Source organism: Drosophila tropicalis, unplaced genomic scaffold, assembly GCF_018151085.1.
Source record: "Drosophila tropicalis isolate 14030-0801.00 unplaced genomic scaffold, ASM1815108v1 contig_527, whole genome shotgun sequence".
NCBI classification, from domain to species: Eukaryota; Metazoa; Arthropoda; class Insecta; order Diptera; family Drosophilidae; genus Drosophila; species Drosophila tropicalis.
In genome coordinates this window covers 94,560-114,031 of record NW_027172999.1, presented here as the reverse complement: position 1 = coordinate 114,031, position 19,472 = coordinate 94,560, and the positions used below count along the sequence as shown (strand labels likewise).

The window sequence follows — 19,472 nt, the reverse complement described above, 5'->3', positions numbered from 1 at the left end:
GTGCTGCGCTTGTTCCTGGTTTTTGCTTGGACATTTTTGTGAACTTGTCTTCTAATCGGCATATCTCTTCTTTCCATTCTGGATCAGACTCGTTGTTGTTTACCCATTCAACTAGTTGTTTTCTCATGTCCTCTACCGTGCCGTTCATGTTGACTCCGATTCTTTGGCCTGTCTGTAGCAGATCCTCCTTCTTCATGTGATAGATCAAATTTCTACCCATTTTGATTTTAGTATACACTTTTATTTTTATTTCGTTTTAATTTTCACCTGTATAGCACGTTGGGCGCCTGTTGTAACGATCCTTTTTCGTCCTTCAGGACAATTTCAATCTTTAGGGCGAGGTTCGGCACAACAAATTTTAATTTGTGCCCCAGTGAAATCGCGACACAATAATTTATGTATATATACGTATGTTGGAGTTTATTTCGATGTTTTGGGTTTTTTGTTCAATGTTTATATAAATTACAACACAATAATTTATGCATATAGCTGCTTTAGATTTTTGGTTAAATGTTTAGATATGATTTTGCTCTGATTCGGATTGATGTTTTGTATTGGCTGTGTACTTGTTGTAATTATAGTTGTGGTTGTAAAATGAGTCTATAAGGTTACTCGTAAGGCTTTATAACTCGATGACTTGCTCGTACTTGTAGATCGCTAGGCGCCAAATATTCTTAAGGTTACTCGTAAGGCCAAAAGAGATTTGTTGCTTCACTTCTTGTTGATCAGGACTCGATGACTTGATAGCTTGATCTTGACTCGACGACTTGATAATTTCCTGATTTGCTGCTCGCCTTATATAGGCATCCCGGGGCCCCTAGATTCACTTGGTGTGATACCGCTATACAGCCGGTAACTTTCCATCGGCCCATCGCTTTCAATCACGTAATAGTCCTTGGCGCAGCCGCATCCACTTTCTTGACTGCTGTGCGCCCATTGACTCTTGTCCTTGTTGCTCTGCTTTGCCCATATAGCGCCACTGTTGCTATGCGGGCTTTCATCCTTCTCTCTCCAATTCTTGATTTCTCTTGGCTGGTCGCATGTCCTCTCTGGTTGCTAGGCGACACTGCTTTTTCCCATGTCCCTTTCTATTTCGCTCGTTCTCTCAACTCTTGGGCAATTGTTGCTCTTCTCCCTATGCATGGATATTTAATTCCATCTGAATAATATATTGAATTTTTGTTTGTCTCGTTTTAACTAAGTCAAGTCCAAAATAGTTAAATTCGTTCTTCTACGTCATCAATATATAATTCGTCTCATAGACAGGGCTTCCCCCAGACTCAATTCCCCCCCCTTCTTCGGCTTGCAGATACCCCCCTTTGCCCATAGAACTCGATCGACGATATTTTTTTGGTCCAGCTGAGGGTTTGCGCCCGTTAAGGTGTGATTTAAGATTTAAGACAGGACAACCTCTGTCCTTGGTGCAAATGCCATCTTTATGATGTTCGCCGCAGCCAACACACACTGACCTAAGATTGCAATTGTTAGAGGTGTGGTTGCATTCCTGGCAGTTTTTACACTGCGGTGGTTGGTATATGGGGCTCCTCTACGAAGATTCTGAAGCTTGTAGATTGGGTGCACTTCATTTGGCTTCGACCGCTTTGCTTCTGGTTGGAGCTCAATTTTACAGAGCGGCTATGCGACTTTTCCTGTTGATGATATTGACAACAGACTTAACCGCAAACCCATTTTTGGCCAATGCGTCAGCTATTTCTTGAGTTGGACCCGATGCCTCGATCCCCTTTAATACAACCTGGAGCCCTTTGCTGCTTTTTAGTTGGTAGGTATTGAAGTTGATGCTAGTATTACGGAGGTAATTTTCGATGATGTGGATATTGTCCTCAGTTTGGGTTTGACATTTAATTTTTTTATGTTACCCCTATTGAGAGGGGTTACAACAAAGTTACTTGCCCCTACTGTTTCTACTAGCTTCGAAATCAGGCCGCTGCAGTTGGCTCCACGAATGATTGCTGATCGGCAAGAATTTTAAAACGATTCCCGGTTAGCAGTGCTACTCGTTGGTTTTGTTTGGTTATTTTCGGCGATATCGATGAAGATGGAGAAGCACACTGCTCTCTCCACGGTAAATTGCTGTTGATTGCTGAGTGGCTTGCCCTTTCGGTGTTATTGCTTACGGTAGCATTCAGTGGAGTCCGCGACACCACCGAAAAGTATGCGTTGTTGCGTTGTACCGAGAGTCGACGCTCACGTTGTTGTTGTACAATTAGTTCTTGTAGCTGTTGCTGGTGGGGATCTAGAGAGCTTGGGCCCGAATTGGTGGACATGTCTTTTCCAAAAAATTACACACTTTGTTCTTGCAACTTAGTATTTATTGCTATTAGAACAAACCAATAGCAATTTGATTGTAAATAGGCGTCTCTGACGCGTATTCACACGGCGGCGGTGGAAATAGAATTATGAACTGTTAAAGAAATATAATCAAACGAGTGTTGATATGTGCATATGTGAATATATAAACATAATTTAAACTAAATAAATAGAAAATATTAAATGTAATGAGATAATAGGTTACATATAAAAAGAAAACAGGATAGGTTAAAATAAAGATGATTACAACTAATTACGAGCGAGGAAGGACAAGATCGCAGTTTTTATACCCGGAAGCGATGTTTCGGAACCGATAACGTGCCAAAGTCTGTTGTTGTCACTACATAGTATACGAAAAGGTTCATGCAGAGAAAAGTTAGTTGTACAAGTGGGAAGTATAAGCGGTGTGAAATTGCGGGTCCTTCTAGATGGAACAGAAATGTTAATTTGGCTCAACAGCTCGGAAGAGTCAATCTCACCATTCAAAAGTTTGTAAAGGAAAGTTACACCAAGCATTGTTCTACGATTAGTTAAAGAAGGAAGGTTAATTAACTGAAGTCGACTAGAAAAAGATGGAAGTTGTACAGTTGGATCCGAGCGCAAATCACGAAAGGCAAAGAGTAAAAACTGTTTTTGTACAGATTCTAATTTGTTTTGATAATCGATATATGCTGATTAAAACTAAGTTTGTGGTCGATTAAGATCCCTAAATCTTTTACAACCAATGAAGTATTATTAATTTTTTCTAATGGAAATTATTTAAAAAGTAACTCGTTAATTGGGGAGAACCTCGATAAAAAGACATAACTTTGCACTTAGAACAGTTTAGAGATAACAAGTTAGTCCTACACCACCCCTGAAAAGCATTCAAGTCAGCTTGCAAGGTATGACAAGAGAGAGAGTCTACGATGCGATTAGCGATTTTTACATCATCGGCATACATAAGAACTCTGAAATTTAAAAGAACGGTGGGGAGATCATCAATAAAAATGGTGAATAGCAATGGGCCAAGGTGACTACCCTGTGGGACTCCTGATTCAACACAAATGATCTTAGAAAGAGAGGACCTAAAAAGAACCATCTGCCTCCTATTGCTTAGATATTGTGAAATCCAAGCAAGCAGAGCATCCGGAAAGCCAACTAAATTCAAACGAAAGCTCAAGCAGACCATCAATAAAATCATGACACCCAGAGGGCAGCAACGTTTTGCTACCATTAACTGTTGACCAAGTCATAGTGGGCAGGTTAAAGTCCCCAAGGACAATTAATAAGTCTCTGTCAGAAAGTAGTTCAAGTATAAATTTAATAGAATCTAAGTGTAGTAAATATGTTGGCCATTCCGATTGGGGCGGAATGTAAGAACAGGTAACAAAAATGGAAAAACGAGTAAAAGATACCTTAACGCATATAAATTCGATAGTACTTGAGACAGGTATTGTTATCAGACCCGATGATAGGGCGGAATCTACAGCAATAAAAACTCCACCACCCTACGATCAGTACGATCACGTCTAAAAATATTGAATTTAGAGGGTAGAACTGTGGCGTCAAAAACGTCAGGTTTTAACCAAGTCTCAGTAAAGGCAATTAGGTCAAAATCAAAAGCCAGACTATCTACAAAGAGTTTAGTAAGTTTAGTATTAAGGCCTCTGACATTCTGATAGCCGACAGAGAAGGAAGTTGTTAGTTTTTTGATAGAGTAGAAGAAGGAATAGATAAGGAAGGAGTGGGAATATATGAGGAAGAGAGAGGAATAGATGGTGAGGGAATCCTTGTTTGGCCCCGTGTCTTCCTTTTTCTGGATGTAAACTCCTTCACAATTAAGCTTTTCGGCCAGAAGCTAGAACTGCAGATACAGTCAAAGAACTCAATTGGAACACTGATTTTAAAAGATGAAATTTCTCTAGAATATGAAAATTTGAACTTTTCTATTGATATATTGGAGACATTCAGTTTAGCCCGAATGTGGGCCATGACATCATCCGATGTAGCATCAGGGAGAAGTCTCGAAACAAAAATGTGTTTTTTAGGTGGCACTCCCACCAATGGTTTCGGCATTGCAGGTATTGCATCAGCTACCGCATTAATTGTAGCATCAGTTGCAACAAGTGGCACTCCGGCACTACTATCACTAGAATCCCTATCGGCAAAATCCATCGGTGTAGATTCTTGCCCAGACAAAACGGACTACAGACATCGTCTGCGGAATTAGAGTTGGCATTGGTTGAGAGGGGGTCGGAACCGATATCGATGTGGAGACCGGCAAACACAAGGACAAATCAGAATTCTGTTCTCCTGCCTTCTTACGCTTTCGAGACTCAGTCAGTAGCGTTAAACTACTAAACTGTGACTCGACAGCTTTAAACTGTTGCGAGAGTTTAAGAAAACTGGCGGACAGACTCATCAGGTTATCCTTTGTTTGCCGCATGAAAAGTTCCATTTCATCTTCCACTATACGGCATGACTCACGTCCCCATTTGAGACCCTTTTTTAGATCTAAAAGATCCTTTACCCTGCATGTAAAGCCGGCGCACTTAACATGTACTGTAGTTTTACACAACCAACAGTAAATAAAACTATTCAGGGGTGGGGCGGGCTGCAAACAATTTTTAACCGAACAGACAGGCATTATGAGTTAATTAGATGACCAAATGATTAGTAACCAAACAAATAAAAATGAGATATGTATTGGTATTAAAATATATAACTCACTCTGAGGTCCAGAAATAATAAGAAAGCGAAATATTGAGGGTGCACAAGGGTTAAAAGATAAAGAGAGCACTATAGAGTCTAAATTACAGACACACAACAGACTGCAGTATGAGCGCAAATAACGGCGACGAGTGAAACGAAAACGAAAAAGGTTAAAGAGCGCGAGCGCGGGAGCTAGAAATCACAAAAACAAAAACACAGCAACAAGAACTCACAGAAATTGCAAAACAACAACAAATGAGCGTTGCTTGTGATTTACAAGAAAGAAAAAAAGGTGGGAAAGAGAGAAAGAAAAGAAAAAAAAAACCAACAAAGGTTTTAACAGAATTAAGGTTGTTAAAAATTATTAACACAAACACACAAAAAGTCAAACGAGTGATATGGTGCAAGTTAGATTTAATATTATAATTATAATTTTCGATCGCGATGCCGATAAAACAAAATAAAAAAATTATAAAATCAGTTTAAACGCGGGAGCTTAAAAAAACAAGTCTGTCTTCCACGAGAGCGTTGATGTTGATTTTGCAGACTTGCATGTCTCGTCAGAGTGACGGCGATGCCGCAAAGGTACAAAGTTGCTTCGCGACAAGCGTCTCTATTTCATCATCTATTTGGTCTGACCGCTTCGCGAGTCGCACATTTTGGTGGCTTTACGTGTTCCGTTAGAGCAAAACGACAGTGACGTCGCGACAGTCAGAATTGTTTCACGAGTTGCGTCGCAAATTTTGGAGTGCGTTTTGTTGTTTCCTAACCTTTTGGGCAGCGAGTCATTCAAATTTCAACCGCCTTGGAAGCAGCATCGATCTTCAAAAAAAAAAAAAAATATAAAAGAAAAGTAGACAGAAGTCAAAGTATGTGCAAATTAAACAACAAGCTGTAAAATTCGAATGCTTCAAGTTTGTCAACTGGTGCGAGCAAAGGCCCAGCAATATTAGCCGAAAGTGAAAGGGGTAATGTATATGTATATATATAGATATAAAAAAAAAAAAAACAACAAAATTGATTCAAATAAAATATGTAAAACTATAAACAAAAAACACTTTTATAAAAATAGTATAACTTTCCCCCAACTTTGTGATTCCCAAGGGACCCTCCAAAGTAAAAGGGGGCAAGCCAGCCTCTGGTTTTCATACTCAAAAAAAAAAAAAAAAAGAGAACAAATAGTTAAACGACACATAAGCTGTTTAAACCAACACATAAGTTGTTGTACAAATTTTTTTCGTGTTCTTGTTGCGCTAGACGGTTATATGTTTTTTTTTTTTTTTTTAATTCATTTATTAAGTGATAGAAATATATACAAAGAAGGAAAGGAAATTTGGAAAAAAGTTTGCGAGGGGAAGTAGCTTGTGTGGTACTGCCAGCGAGGGTATTGCTTCACACAGGCGTGCTTCCACCCGCTTCCTGCTCTCAGGTCATTCGACTCGACTCAGCTGCTCCACTCTGCGGAGCTCAGTCATGGCGATAGCCGCGAACTCGTTGAATGCCTCCCAGTTTTCCCTGCGACGAATCATCATTGGGACCAAGTTGGATACCGTGATTTGCTCCCCGAGTTCCGCCTCGAGGTGTTCTCTCTCGGTTTCGAAGCGTGCGCACTTGAAGAGGACATGTTCGGCCGTCTCGTCTTCTCCATTGGCGCACCATGCGCACTCTGGGCTTGATGCGTGTCTAAACCGGTGTAGGTAGCCACGGAAGCACCCGTGACCGCTCAGAAGTTGCGTCGAGAAGAAGTTGACTTCTCCATGGGCCCTGGCCAACCAGTCTTTTAGGCTTGGGATTAGCCGATGGGTCCATCTGCCTTTTTGCGACATATCCCATAGCGATTGCCACCTTGCTATACTTATTTCGCGCGCCTGGACCCGTAGCAATTCTTTTTCGGTTGGCACTAAGTTTGGCTCTTTTAGTGCCCAAAAGAGTCTTTTGGATTCATCGGCCAGGATTCCGACTGGGATTGCGCTTGCTAGTACCATGGCTGCGATACCTGAAATCGTACGAAATCCGCAGCAGACCCTTAGTGCGCTGATTCTAAATATTGAGTCCAATTCTCTGGCGTACGATTTTGTGGACATTGCTTCTGCCCAAACGGGCGCGCCGTAAAGCATGGTTGCCTTGATTACGCCATGCCACAGCGTTTTTCGGCTCTGGCTTGGTCCTCTTGTGTTGGGCATCAAGCGTGATAAGGCAGAGCAAGTTATTCTGGCCTTTTTGGCCGTTGCCGAGAGGTGATCTTTGAAGTTGAGCCTTGTATCGATGAGTACTCCAAGGTACTTTATTGCCTTTTTTGTTTTAATCTGCGTGCCGCCGACCTGTATACTTGCTGTCTCCACCTTTTTCCTACTGCTTACAAGAACAGCTTCTGTTTTATTTTCGGCCAGAAGAAGGCCCGTTGTAGCCAGCCATTGTTGCACTCGAGCGATCCCGTTCGAGCACATTGTCTCTACTTCGCTCAGATTTTTTGCCACACTTACTACGGCTACGTCATCAGCAAAGCCTACAATCTCGACCCCAGCAGGCAATTCCAAATTTAGGACGCCGTTATACATAGCATTCCAAAGCAGGGGTCCCAGAACCGAACCCTGTGGGACACCTCCAGTGATGTTGTATATTTTCTCTCCTTCAAGTGTGTCTGCGTGTAGACTTCTATTGGAAAAGTAACTACTTATTACCTTCCATAGATAGTGTGGTATGCCGAAATTTCGCAGGGCATCTAGAATGCAAGGCCACCTTGCCGAATTAAATGCATTTTTCACATCTAAAGTGGCTATAATGCAATACTTCTTGGCACCTCCTTTCCATCGATCACCGGCTATTGCATTGCGTGCTATGCTCACCACTTTTTGGATAGCGTCGATAGTAGATCGCCCCTTTCGGAAGCCAAATTGGTTATCCGACAGTGCGTTGGCAGAATGTAGTGCCTCATCTAGTCTATCCGCTAGGATTCTTTCAAGCACTTTGCCTGTCGTGTCCAGAAGGCATATAGGTCTGTATGCTGTGGCTTCGCCGGCTTGCTTTCTTGGCTTTGGTAGCAGCACAAGCTTTTGTCTCTTGTACAGATCTGGGAAGACTCCGTCATTAATGCATTTGTTGAATACAGACGCGAATATATCCGGATGCTGGTACGCCGCAATTTTTAGAGCTTCGTTGGGGATGCAATCGAGGCCCGGGGACGACCTGACTCTGGTTCGCGCAACAGCTGCCAGTAACTCCCGTACACTTATTGGAGGTATAGTTTCCACATCCATTGGTGCTGCGGGACTATTGATGGGTGGCTGGGGGGGGAAAAGTTCTCCTACTATGCGGTCCATGTCATCAACAGAGTGGGGCTCTGTCCTTTGGTTGGTTTTTAGCCTCTTCATCACGATTTTGTACGGTCTGCCCCATACATCGTTTTCCGCTTCTACAAGAAGGTCATTGAAGCATCTCCTTTTGCTGCGGCGAATTGCCAGTTTGAGGTCCCTGCGCTTCTGCTCGAATTCTATGCGGAGAGTTTCGCAATCATCGCTAACTCGATTCCGTTGGTGTCTCCTTCTGGCTATATGACATTCCTTGCGAAGGTTGGCGATCTCATCATTCCACCAGTATGTCGGTATGTGTTCCCTTGGGCAGGTATTTTTACGCGGCATGCTGGACTCGCATGCGTTACGCAGCCATTCGAATAGTCCTCTTGCCGATGTGGCGGTGTTGACATTCTGAACTAGTGTGCTGGTGAAGTTTTGCATGTCCATGCGTTTTGTGTTGTACCGCTGGGGTCTCGCTGTTGGTCTGTCGTATCTACGCCGGCCCTCGATAGTGCATAGGATTGCCTTGTGATCACTGGCCATGTAGGCATCGCTCACTTCCCACCGTGCGTAAGGGCAAAGTGCATTGCTTACAAAAGTAAGGTCAATCGTCGAGCCGATATTGCCCCGTTGAAATGTGTATTCCTCGCCTGTGTTTAGAAGTGCCAGATCAAGTGTGGCAAAAGCTTCTAGTAGAGTTTGGCCTCTTGCATTGGTTGATGCACTACCCCATTCTGATGCCCAGGCGTTAAAATCTCCGGCAACAATTGCCGGCCTGTGGCTGCGAATCTGGTCTGCCAATTCGTCTATCACGGCGCTAAACTCTCCGAGGCTATAAGAGGGAGGGAGGTAGCAGCTGAAGATCCAGTAATTGGATACTTTGGCTAGACGGTTATATGTGCGCACAAGTTTGTGTGTATGTGTAACCGGAACCTACTGTATTGGACAGAGCTAATAAAAAAAAAAAAAAAAAACACAAAACACAAAAAAAAAAAAAAAAAAAAAAAAAAAAAAAAAAAAAAAAAAACAACAAACTATATATCAATTTTGAAACAACAATAAAGATGTTGAATACACATAAAATCTTGCCTATTCAAAAAAAAAATAAATAATTTTTTTTTATTAACAAGGTGTGTCATAGCTTAATCTGGTGAAATTCACGGCTGATGACTCTTCGCCCTTAGTTGGGGCTACTGCAACGAGCAACAATCTCAGCTAGCTTCAGCACAACCGCGAAATAAACCAAGAAATATTTAAACCCATCATTTCATCGCTTGCCACACGGAGGGACAACAATTCGTGCGTCGACAGATTCAAAAAAAAAAGGAAAGACACCTTGCTCACACATAACACTAATTACAATAAAACATAAGTAAGAAAGATATATTAAGCTACGATTAAGTTAAAAAGTAAAAAACACTATCTAAGAGACTAGATAGTAACAAAAACAAATTCAAAAAAAAAGAAGTTTTCGAATTACCAATGAGTTTCGAATTATCAATGACTTTAGATCAGGAGATTCCTCCATCCCAACCCACTGGCCCCCAAACACAAGAGCCATTGGGTGGGTTTAAGATATCCGGTTTATTACAATTGATTCAGTCTATGCCTGTATATGAGGGAAATAAAGAGGGACTAAAAGAATTCATTACCAATGTTAAGGAGTTTTTAATGCTTATTAAAGGAGCAGCCCAGACACCTGAAAGGGTCATGATTTTGAGAGCAATCAGGAACAAAATTCAGGCTAAAGCTCATGAAGTCTTGTATCAATCAAATGTGCCACTTAATTGGAATGAAATTAAAGATACCTTAATTAAACACTTTGTCGATAAAAGAACCGAGTATAATCTAATAGCCGAACTTGAAATATTAACACTGCAAAGCCATCCGGTAGAATTATTATACGAAAAAAATCACAAATATTCAAAGAGCTCTACTAACCATCATTGACCAAAAGGATACCAATCCAACTATCATACAAACAAAGAAAGAATTGTTTCTTAACCAATGCCTAACCACTTTCCTGAAGGGATTTCGTGGACCTTTAGGTTCAATAGTTCGAGGCAGAGACCCCACGGATATCGTTACAGCAAATGAAAAATCAATTGCGGAAAACAAAGTTTATACTAGTCAAAGAGAAGCTAGGCGAATAAATCAGAGCTTTGAAAGAACAACGTATAATGGTCGAAATTCGGAATCGTTTGGGCCCCGAAACCAATAAAAAAGGGAGAGAAATTGGTCTCAAGAGGGAAAAACAAATAATTACAGTAACAACAATCAAAGACCATTTAAACAAAAAAAGTACGACAATGAACAACAAAGTGACCGACAGAGACAGAAAAATTGGGGAAACTATAGTACCCAAACTAGAAATTCCAACTTCTCTAACCAGTCTGCAAAATCCAACACAAACAACAGTAATCAAATAAAAAAAGAGTTGAGTTGCACAACATTAATGATGACCAAAATTTTCAGTATGTAGCCTCAACATCCAAGCAAGCTACATAACCAAGCACACACATGGCTCGATTTTACCATATTGTTCAATGAAAGACGTTAGTATTTCTTGAAGTTATTAAATGTTTATTTATTTATATATATATAGGCACTAGCACATAAACCAGTGACTAAAGGTTGTCGCAACCAACACATAAATTGGGTGGACCTCGGAGTGAGATTACAAAGGTAGAGATGGGGGCCAAAGACATAGCGATGCACACCCGATGTACCTACAATTGGTATCTGATCTTACTAAGAATAATGCAATTCTTTTATAGTACAAAATAGCGAGCTCACCAGTGCATAGTTCGACATAGTGTTAGGTCAGCAAAATACGTCTTTATTGATAATAGCTAACCATAGCAGCTAATTTAACTAGGTCTTTATTGTTTACTGATCTACTTATGACTGATGAGCCATCGATATCTATAATTGGGTTACATACTGTAAACATTAGGAATATTTTAAATATGCCCGCTCCTCGTCTCAGTGAATTTCCCCGATAACCGAATTTGGGCACACTAAAAGGGTATAATACGCTAAGGCGGGGTACGGGCACACTCGCTTGAATATAGTCAATAAGAGCGCATGTGCACTTAATTTGAAAAAAATAAATAAAATCCGGAAATATAAAATCAATCCCAAGGGATTAATTACTTTAAAAAGTAGAGAGTTTACAAATCAGGTGTGGAGTTTGCCCTAAAGAACGTATTTTCATGAAATACACCGAGATTATTAAATTAAACAAAACCGCATTGTTTGAGTTGCTAGCGGCCAAGGAAGTACCTTGCGACAAAGAAGCGTCAATTTACCAATTGCGAGCATTGGTAAAACAAGTCATGGCACAGAATCAGTCTGGAGAGAGTGATGTACCCGAAGAGCAGGCAGTCAGCCCAGCAGTGTCTGCAAATGTGCTTGCCGGACAACTTGTGGATGTTGGTCCGGAGCCTCTTATTGAGCAGCGCGGCGTGGGAAACATTGAGCAGCCAAGTACACCGGATCAAGTGGGTGCTAACCAGTCGCCGACGATGTCTCGTGAGACCTCTGTAGGACCAGACGCGAACGTGCATGTTCGTGAAAGCGCACAAGCGAGCGAAACCGACGAATTGTCTTCGATTCTTAGTAGCATCGAATTGTATACAGCACGTAAAAACCTGGTTGGTGTAGTGGGTGCGTCTCCGCAAGATGTTGATTTATTATTGCTGTCAGAACCTTTAGCCCAAGCCGATTGGTATAAATTAGTTAATCGTGTCGAGTTCGCTATTAATAACTCAGTGCAGTGTAGTACCGGTAAAACTCCGTCAATGTTGTTGTTTGGTTGCGATCAGCGAGGCCCCTTAGTAGACGAATTAACCGAGTATCTTGACGAGAAATTTAGTTCAGAAAACCCCTGTAACCTTGAGGCCACTAGGCAAGAGGCAAGTGCGAAAATTCAATTATCGCAGGAGCGCAATGAAAAGCGGTACGCCTTAAGGCATAGGGCACCATTATCCTATAGAGTCAATGATTTTGTTGCCATTCGCATTGTAGATGTCACTCCCGGGTCGTGCAAAAAGTTCGCTCCTAAATACCGTGGTCCTTATAAATTAAATCGAGTTCTTCCAAATGACCGTTACGAAGTCACCGATATTGACGATTGTCAACTTACTCAATTGCCCTACAAAGGTATCTTAGAATCAGCCCGACTCAAGCCGTGGATGCATGCGTGTCATAAAACTGTGAGTTTCTGTTTGTAATATGTATCTGATAAGCAGTATTTATATGTATATTGTATGTATTGTATATATGTATATTGTATGTTGTATGTTTGTTGAATTGTTTGATCGAGGTCGATCAAATGTCAGGATTGGCCGAATGTAAACATTAGGAATATTTTAAATAAGCCCGCTCCTCGTCTCAGTGAATTTCCCCGATAACCGAATTTGGGCACACTAAAAGGGTATAATACGCTAAGGCGGGGTACGGGCACACTCGCTTTGAATATAGTCAATAAGACCGCATGTGCACTTAATTTGAAAAAATAAATAAAATCCGGAAATATAAAATCAATCCCAAGGGATTAATTACTTTAAAAAGTAGAGAGTTTACATAAAATAGGTCTTAAGTTCTCATTGATTGAAAATGTAAGAAAGTATGAAAAAATTCCATCATTGAAAAAGAATCGCATCATAAAGATTACCATTGCTTTTGTTTTACAAATCCCGCGGCATCCCTGTTTACTAAATATCTAAATATCCCATAGCAAACTGCATTAGTAATAACACCTTGATCTAGATAATAATTGTAATAACCCTAATGAAAACACGAAATGCATCCCCGTTTCGAGAATGGCTAACAGAGTTGCAAACTGTTTGTGCAACGCTGTCAGATACCGGGAATACTACTGTTGGCAGTGAATTTGGATTAGGCGCGATGCGTGAGTGCCGAGACATTGTGCATGAGCATTACATTGACCGATTTTCAATTAATTACGGGTTGCCTAAATATATGATGAGAATATGTCTGACAGATACAACACCATTTCATAGTAGTCCTAGAAGGTTATCATATTATGAAAGAGGAATCGTTTCTAAAACGGTTAGTGAGTTGTTAGCCAATAATGTAATCCGACCAAGCAACTCCCCCTATGCGTCCGCCATCGTCCTAGTGCGAAAAAAGGATGGCAATATACGAATGTGCGTTGATTATCGAGGTTTAAATAAGAAGACTGTGAGGGATAATTTTCCATTGCCTTTGATAGAAGATTGCCTAGAATACCTGGAGAGCAAGACCGTTTTCTCCGTCATAGATTTGAAAAGTGGCTTTTACCATGTAGGCATGGAAGAGGATTCAATTAAATACACAGCATTCGTTACACCCGATGGGCAGTTCGAATATCTGAGAATGCCTTTTGGTCTAAAGAACGGACCAGCTGTATTTCAGAGATTTATATCGAACATACTTAGTGATATGATTAGAGATCGAGAACTTGTAGTATATATGGACGACATTATTCTTGCCACCCGCACTGTAGATCAGCATCTTAAGTTGTTAGCAAAACTGTTAGATCGTTTTATTCAGTACAATTTAGAGCTCAATTTGAAGAAAAGCATTTTCCTACAGAAGAGCATAGATTATTTAGGATATGAAGTCAGTGAAAAGGGAATTTTACCAAATAATACACATTTAAAAGCTATTCAAGAATACCCAGAACCACTTAACAGCAAAGCGTTACACTCGTGCTTAGGCTTATTCTCTTATTTTCGCAAATTTGTTCCGAATTTCTCCAGCATAGCTAAACCGTTAACTGAGTTGCTTAAACAAGGTGGTCCATTTCCGATGAACAAAACCGCTAAAAATGTATTTCTTACATTAAGATCCGCCTTATCCAGTCCGCCCGTATTAGCTATCTTTAACCCTAACTACGAAACTGAGTTGCATACTGACGCCAGTTCAAATGGCTTCGGTGCCTCTTTGATGCAAAGACAGACTGATGGCAAAATGCATCCAGTCTCTTATTATTCCCGAAAGGCGACAGCCGCCGAGTCCCGTTATCACAGTTTTGAGCTTGAAACTTTGGCCATAATATATGCCGTGCGCCGATTTCGCGTTTATTTAGAACACAGACCATTTTTGATCGTTACCGATTGTAATTCATTGGTCCAAACCTTGAGTAAAAAATCAATAAATCCCCGCATTGCGCGGTGGTCGTTGGAATTGGAAAACTTTGATTATACCATTGCTCACAGACCCGGTTCAAACATGGGCCATGTAGATGCATTAAGTCGGCAAACCGAGTTGTTAGAGAATATTGTAGAAGGTGATTTTGATCCTTGCGATTTATTAGTGAAGAGAGACCAGAATGCCCCAATTGAACCTTGTGAACCGCATATTACTTTTGAGGAAAGTTGCGTAAAACCGTGTGAGATAGACCCGTGTGAGATAAAACCGTTTGAGACAAAACCGTGTGAGATAGACCTGTGTGAGAAAAACCCGTGTGAGAAAAACCCGTGTAAGATAGACCCGTTTGAGAAAAACCCGTGTAAGATAGACCCGTTTGAGAAAAACCCGTGTAAGATAGACCCGTGTGAGATAAACCCGTGTAAAATAGAACCATGTGCTCCTTTAGGGAAGAATTATTTAGGACCGTTCGGGACAAACCCGTGTGTTCATTTAGCGAAGATTTGTTTCAGACCGTGTGAGCTATGTTTAGAAAGAAGTCGGCTAAAACTGGTTAAGAATAAACCTTGCGTTTCTTTAAATGAAAGTTCTGTTGATCCGAGATTGAGTAACCAAATCGAAAGAAGTGACCAGCTCGATCGAAATGAGTCGGCAAACCTGGTTGGTGTAGTGGGTGCGTCTCCGCAAGATGTTGATTTATTATTGCAGTCAGAACAAATAAGAGATCCGGATATCCGTAAACTAAGAGAAAAGTTAGAAAAATCCAATGATGTTGGATTTGAGTTAATAGATGGTATAGTGTACAAAAGAAATGCTAAGGAAAGACTGTGTTTGTATGCACCGGCTCGCATGCAAGGGGAATTAATAAGAAGGTGTCACGAGAAACTAGGTCATTTAGGCGTTGAGAAATGTGTAAACAATTTGAAAGAAAAGTACTGGTTCCCATTAATGAATCCAAAGGTTGAGTCGTTTATAAAAGATTGTCTGCCGTGTATTCTACATAGTGTTCCAAGAACTATACATAATAGAACCTTGCATAGTATTCCGAAAAGTCCGATTCCATTTGATACTATCCATGTTGACCACTTAGGTCCCTTACCGAGTGTTACAACCAAAAGAAAGCACCTTTTGGTAGTGATTGACGCATTTACAAAGTTTGTCAAATTGTATCCCGTAAATTCCACTAGTACCAAAGAAGTAACCGCCGCGTTAGAAAAATATTTTGATTATTATAGCCGACCAAGAAGAGTTATATCCGACAGAGGTACGTGTTTTACGTCGTTTGAGTTTGCTGAGTTTGTAGAAAATCGAAATATTGACCACATTAAAGTAGCGACTGCTGCCCCTCAAGCCAATGGGCAGGTCGAACGTGTGAACCGTGTGTTGACCCCAATGTTGGGAAAGCTGTCAGAACCTTTAGCCCAAGCCGATTGGTATAAATTAGTTAATCGTGTCGAGTTCGCTATTAATAACTCAGTGCAGTGTAGTACCGGTAAAACTCCGTCAATGTTGTTGTTTGGTTGCGATCAGCGAGGCCCCTTAGTAGACGAATTAACCGAGTATCTTGACGAGAAATTTAGTTCAGAAAACCCCTGTAACCTTGAGGCCACTAGGCAAGAGGCAAGTGCGAAAATTCAATTATCGCAGGAGCGCAATGAAAAGCGGTACGCCTTAAGGCATAGGGCACCATTATCCTATAGAGTCAATGATTTTGTTGCCATTCGCAATGTAGATGTCACTCCCGGGTCGTGCAAAAAGTTCGCTCCTAAATACCGTGGTCCTTATAAAATAAATCGAGTTCTTCCAAATGACCGTTACGAAGTCACCGATATTGACGATTGTCAACTTACTCAATTGCCCTACAAAGGTATCTTAGAATCAGCCCGACTCAAGCCGTGGATGCATGCGTGTGATAAAACTGTGAGTTTCTGTTTGTAATATGTATCTGATAAGCAGTATTTATATGTATATTGTATGTATTGTATATATGTATATTGTATGTTTTATGTTTGTTGAATTGTATGATCGAGGTCGATCAAATGTCAGGATTGGCCGAATGTAAACATTAGGAGTATTTTAAATAAGCCCGCTCCTCGTCTCAGTGAATTTCCCCGATAACCGAATTTGGGCACACTAAAAGGGTATAATACGCTAAGGCGGGGTACGGGCACACTCTCTTGAATATAGTGAATAAGACCGCATGTGCACTTAATTTGAAAATAAATAAAATCCGGAAATATAAAATCAATCCCAAGGGATTAATTACTTTAAAAAGTAGAGAGTTTACAAATCAGGTGTGGAGTTTGCCCTAAAAAACGTATTTTCATGAAATACACCGAGATTATTAAATTAAACAAAACCGCATTGTTTGAGTTGCTAGCGGCCAAGGAAGTACCTTGCGACAAAGAAGCGTCAATTTACCAATTGCGAGCATTGGTAAAACAAGTCATGGCACAGAATCAGTCTGGAGAGAGTGATGTACCCGAAGAGCAGGCAGTCAGCCCAGCAGTGTCTGCAAATGTGCTTGCCGGACAACTTGTGGATGTTGGTCCGGAGCCTCTTATTGAGCAGCGCGGCGTGGGAAACATTGAGCAGCCAAGTACACCGGATCAAGTGGGTGCTAACCAGTCGCCGACGATGTCTCGTGAGACCTCTGTAGGACCAGACGCGAACGTGCATGTTCGTGAAAGCGCACAAGCGAGCGAAACCGACGAATTGTCTTCGATTCTTAGTAGCATCGAATTGTATACAGCACGTAAAAACCTGGCGGAGCTAAAAACACGTGTTATGGAGCTGGAGGAGAACTTAGGCGGACCGCAATATAATTGCCGCATGAACTTGAAAGATGTCGAAACTACTGTACCTAAATTCTCTGGTGATGGTGATCTGTCCATTCACGTATGGATTCGTGAGCTGGAGAAAGCAGCAAGAGTGTATGTACTGAGTGATGCCCAATGTTGGTCGTTGGGCAACCGACTGCTGGAGGGATCTGCTAAAGCATACATGACATATGAAAAGACTACAACCTGGAGCGAGCTGAAGGATGCCCTTGTGAAGGTATTTGGCCTACAAATGACAAACTACGAGATTGCTAACCAGATGAGGAAGCGCTCAATTGGCAAAGGAGAGTCACTCTTGCAGTATTTCATCATTATGCGAAATATTGCTCAGCAGGGCAATTTTGAAGACACCGATGTGGTCAAATACATTGTTGACGGACTACAAGATCGAACCGGATTGTCAGCTCCTTTGTATTATTGTACTTCTCTGAATGAATTGCGAGAGAAGATGATGCGTTTTCAATCAGTTCAGCCACCAGCCAAAAACTACGTTCCTCAGGCTCGTCAGACTTCAGACCGTTTGCAGGCCATTACGCCTGCTGCAAAGGATAAGAGATGTTTCAATTGCCGCCAGATTGGTCACTTAATGTTTGACTGTCCACGCCCGGAGAGACCAAAAGGAAGTTGCTATCGGTGCTTCAAAGTGGGCCATCAGTACCGGAATTGTCCAATGCGAACCCAGATCGCCGCCATGAGCTCTAGTGAAGACCCGGACACCATTGATGATAAGTCATTTATTCAATTAGTAAGTTTAAGAATATCTTGTAAAGAGGGATGCACTGATGTTAATAATATTTTTGCCCTATTAGATTCCGGAAGCCCAGTAAGTTTTGCCAGTAGAGCGTTGATGCCGCATTTAGATTGCGATAAATTAGTTAAAAGTTCTTTTCATGGACTGAGCGGTGGCTCTATTCTGACTTTTGGAACAGTCAAATGTTTAGTTCTGTTTTGCAAAAAATATTATGAAATTCAATTTTTAGTTATTCCCGATAATATTATGCCGACGCAACTACTTCTTGGTAGAGACGCCTTGAATAAAATAGGTCTTAAGTTCTCATTGATTGAAAATGTAAGAAAGTATGAAAAGAATTCTGCATCATTAAAGAGTACCATTGCTTTTGTTTACAAATCCTTCTGTGCATCCCTGTTTACTAAATATCCTAAGCATAATACCATTAGTAATAACACCACTGATCTAGATAATAATTGTAATAACCCTAATGTAAACACGAATGCATCCCCGTTTCGAGAATGGCTAACAGAGTTGCAAACTGTTTGTGCAACGCTGTCAGATACCGGGAATACTACTGTTGGCAGTGAATTTGGATTAGGCGCGATGCGTGAGTGCCGAGACATTGTGCATGAGCATTACATTGACCGATTTTCAATTAATTACGGGTTGCCTAAATATATGATGAGAATATGTCTGACAGATACAACACCATTTCATAGTAGTCCTAGAAGGTTATCATATTATGAAAGAGGAATCGTTTCTAAAACGGTTAGTGAGTTGTTAGCCAATAATGTAATCCGACCAAGCAACTCCCCCTATGCGTCCGCCATCGTCCTAGTGCGAAAAAAGGATGGCAATATACGAATGTGCGTTGATTATCGAGGTTTAAATAAGAAGACTGTGAGGGATAATTTTCCATTGCCTTTGATAGAAGATTGCCTAGAATACCTGGAGAGCAAGACCGTTTTCTCCGTCATAGATTTGAAAAGTGGCTTTTACCATGTAGGCATGGAAGAGGATTCAATTAAATACACAGCATTCGTTACACCCGATGGGCAGTTCGAATATCTGAGAATGCCTTTTGGTCTAAAGAACGGACCAGCTGTATTTCAGAGATTTATATCGAACATACTTAGTGATATGATTAGAGATCGAGAACTTGTAGTATATATGGACGACATTATTCTTGCCACCCGCACCGTAGATCAGCATCTTAAGTTGTTAGCAAAACTGTTAGATCGTTTTATTCAGTACAATTTAGAGCTCAATTTGAAGAAAAGCATTTTCCTACAGAAGAGCATAGATTATTTAGGATATGAAGTCAGTGAAAAGGGAATTTTACCAAATAATACACATTTAAAAGCTATTCAAGAATACCCAGAACCACTTAACAGCAAAGCGTTACACTCGTGCTTAGGCTTATTC

General features: G+C 41.0%; 1 protein-coding gene across 1 annotated transcript; it reads left to right on the top strand.

Annotated features, from left to right (window-relative positions):
- Positions 1-16,797: 16,797 nt before the first annotated feature.
- On the top strand, positions 16,798-18,313 carry LOC137574984 (uncharacterized). The gene is made up of 2 exons (XM_068287402.1): positions 16,798-18,059; positions 18,124-18,313. Exons 1-2 carry the CDS (start codon positions 16,800-16,802, stop codon positions 18,139-18,141), a joined length of 1,278 nt encoding a protein of 425 aa, XP_068143503.1. The 5' UTR covers positions 16,798-16,799; the 3' UTR covers positions 18,142-18,313.
- The last annotated feature ends 1,159 nt before the right edge of the window (positions 18,314-19,472 follow it).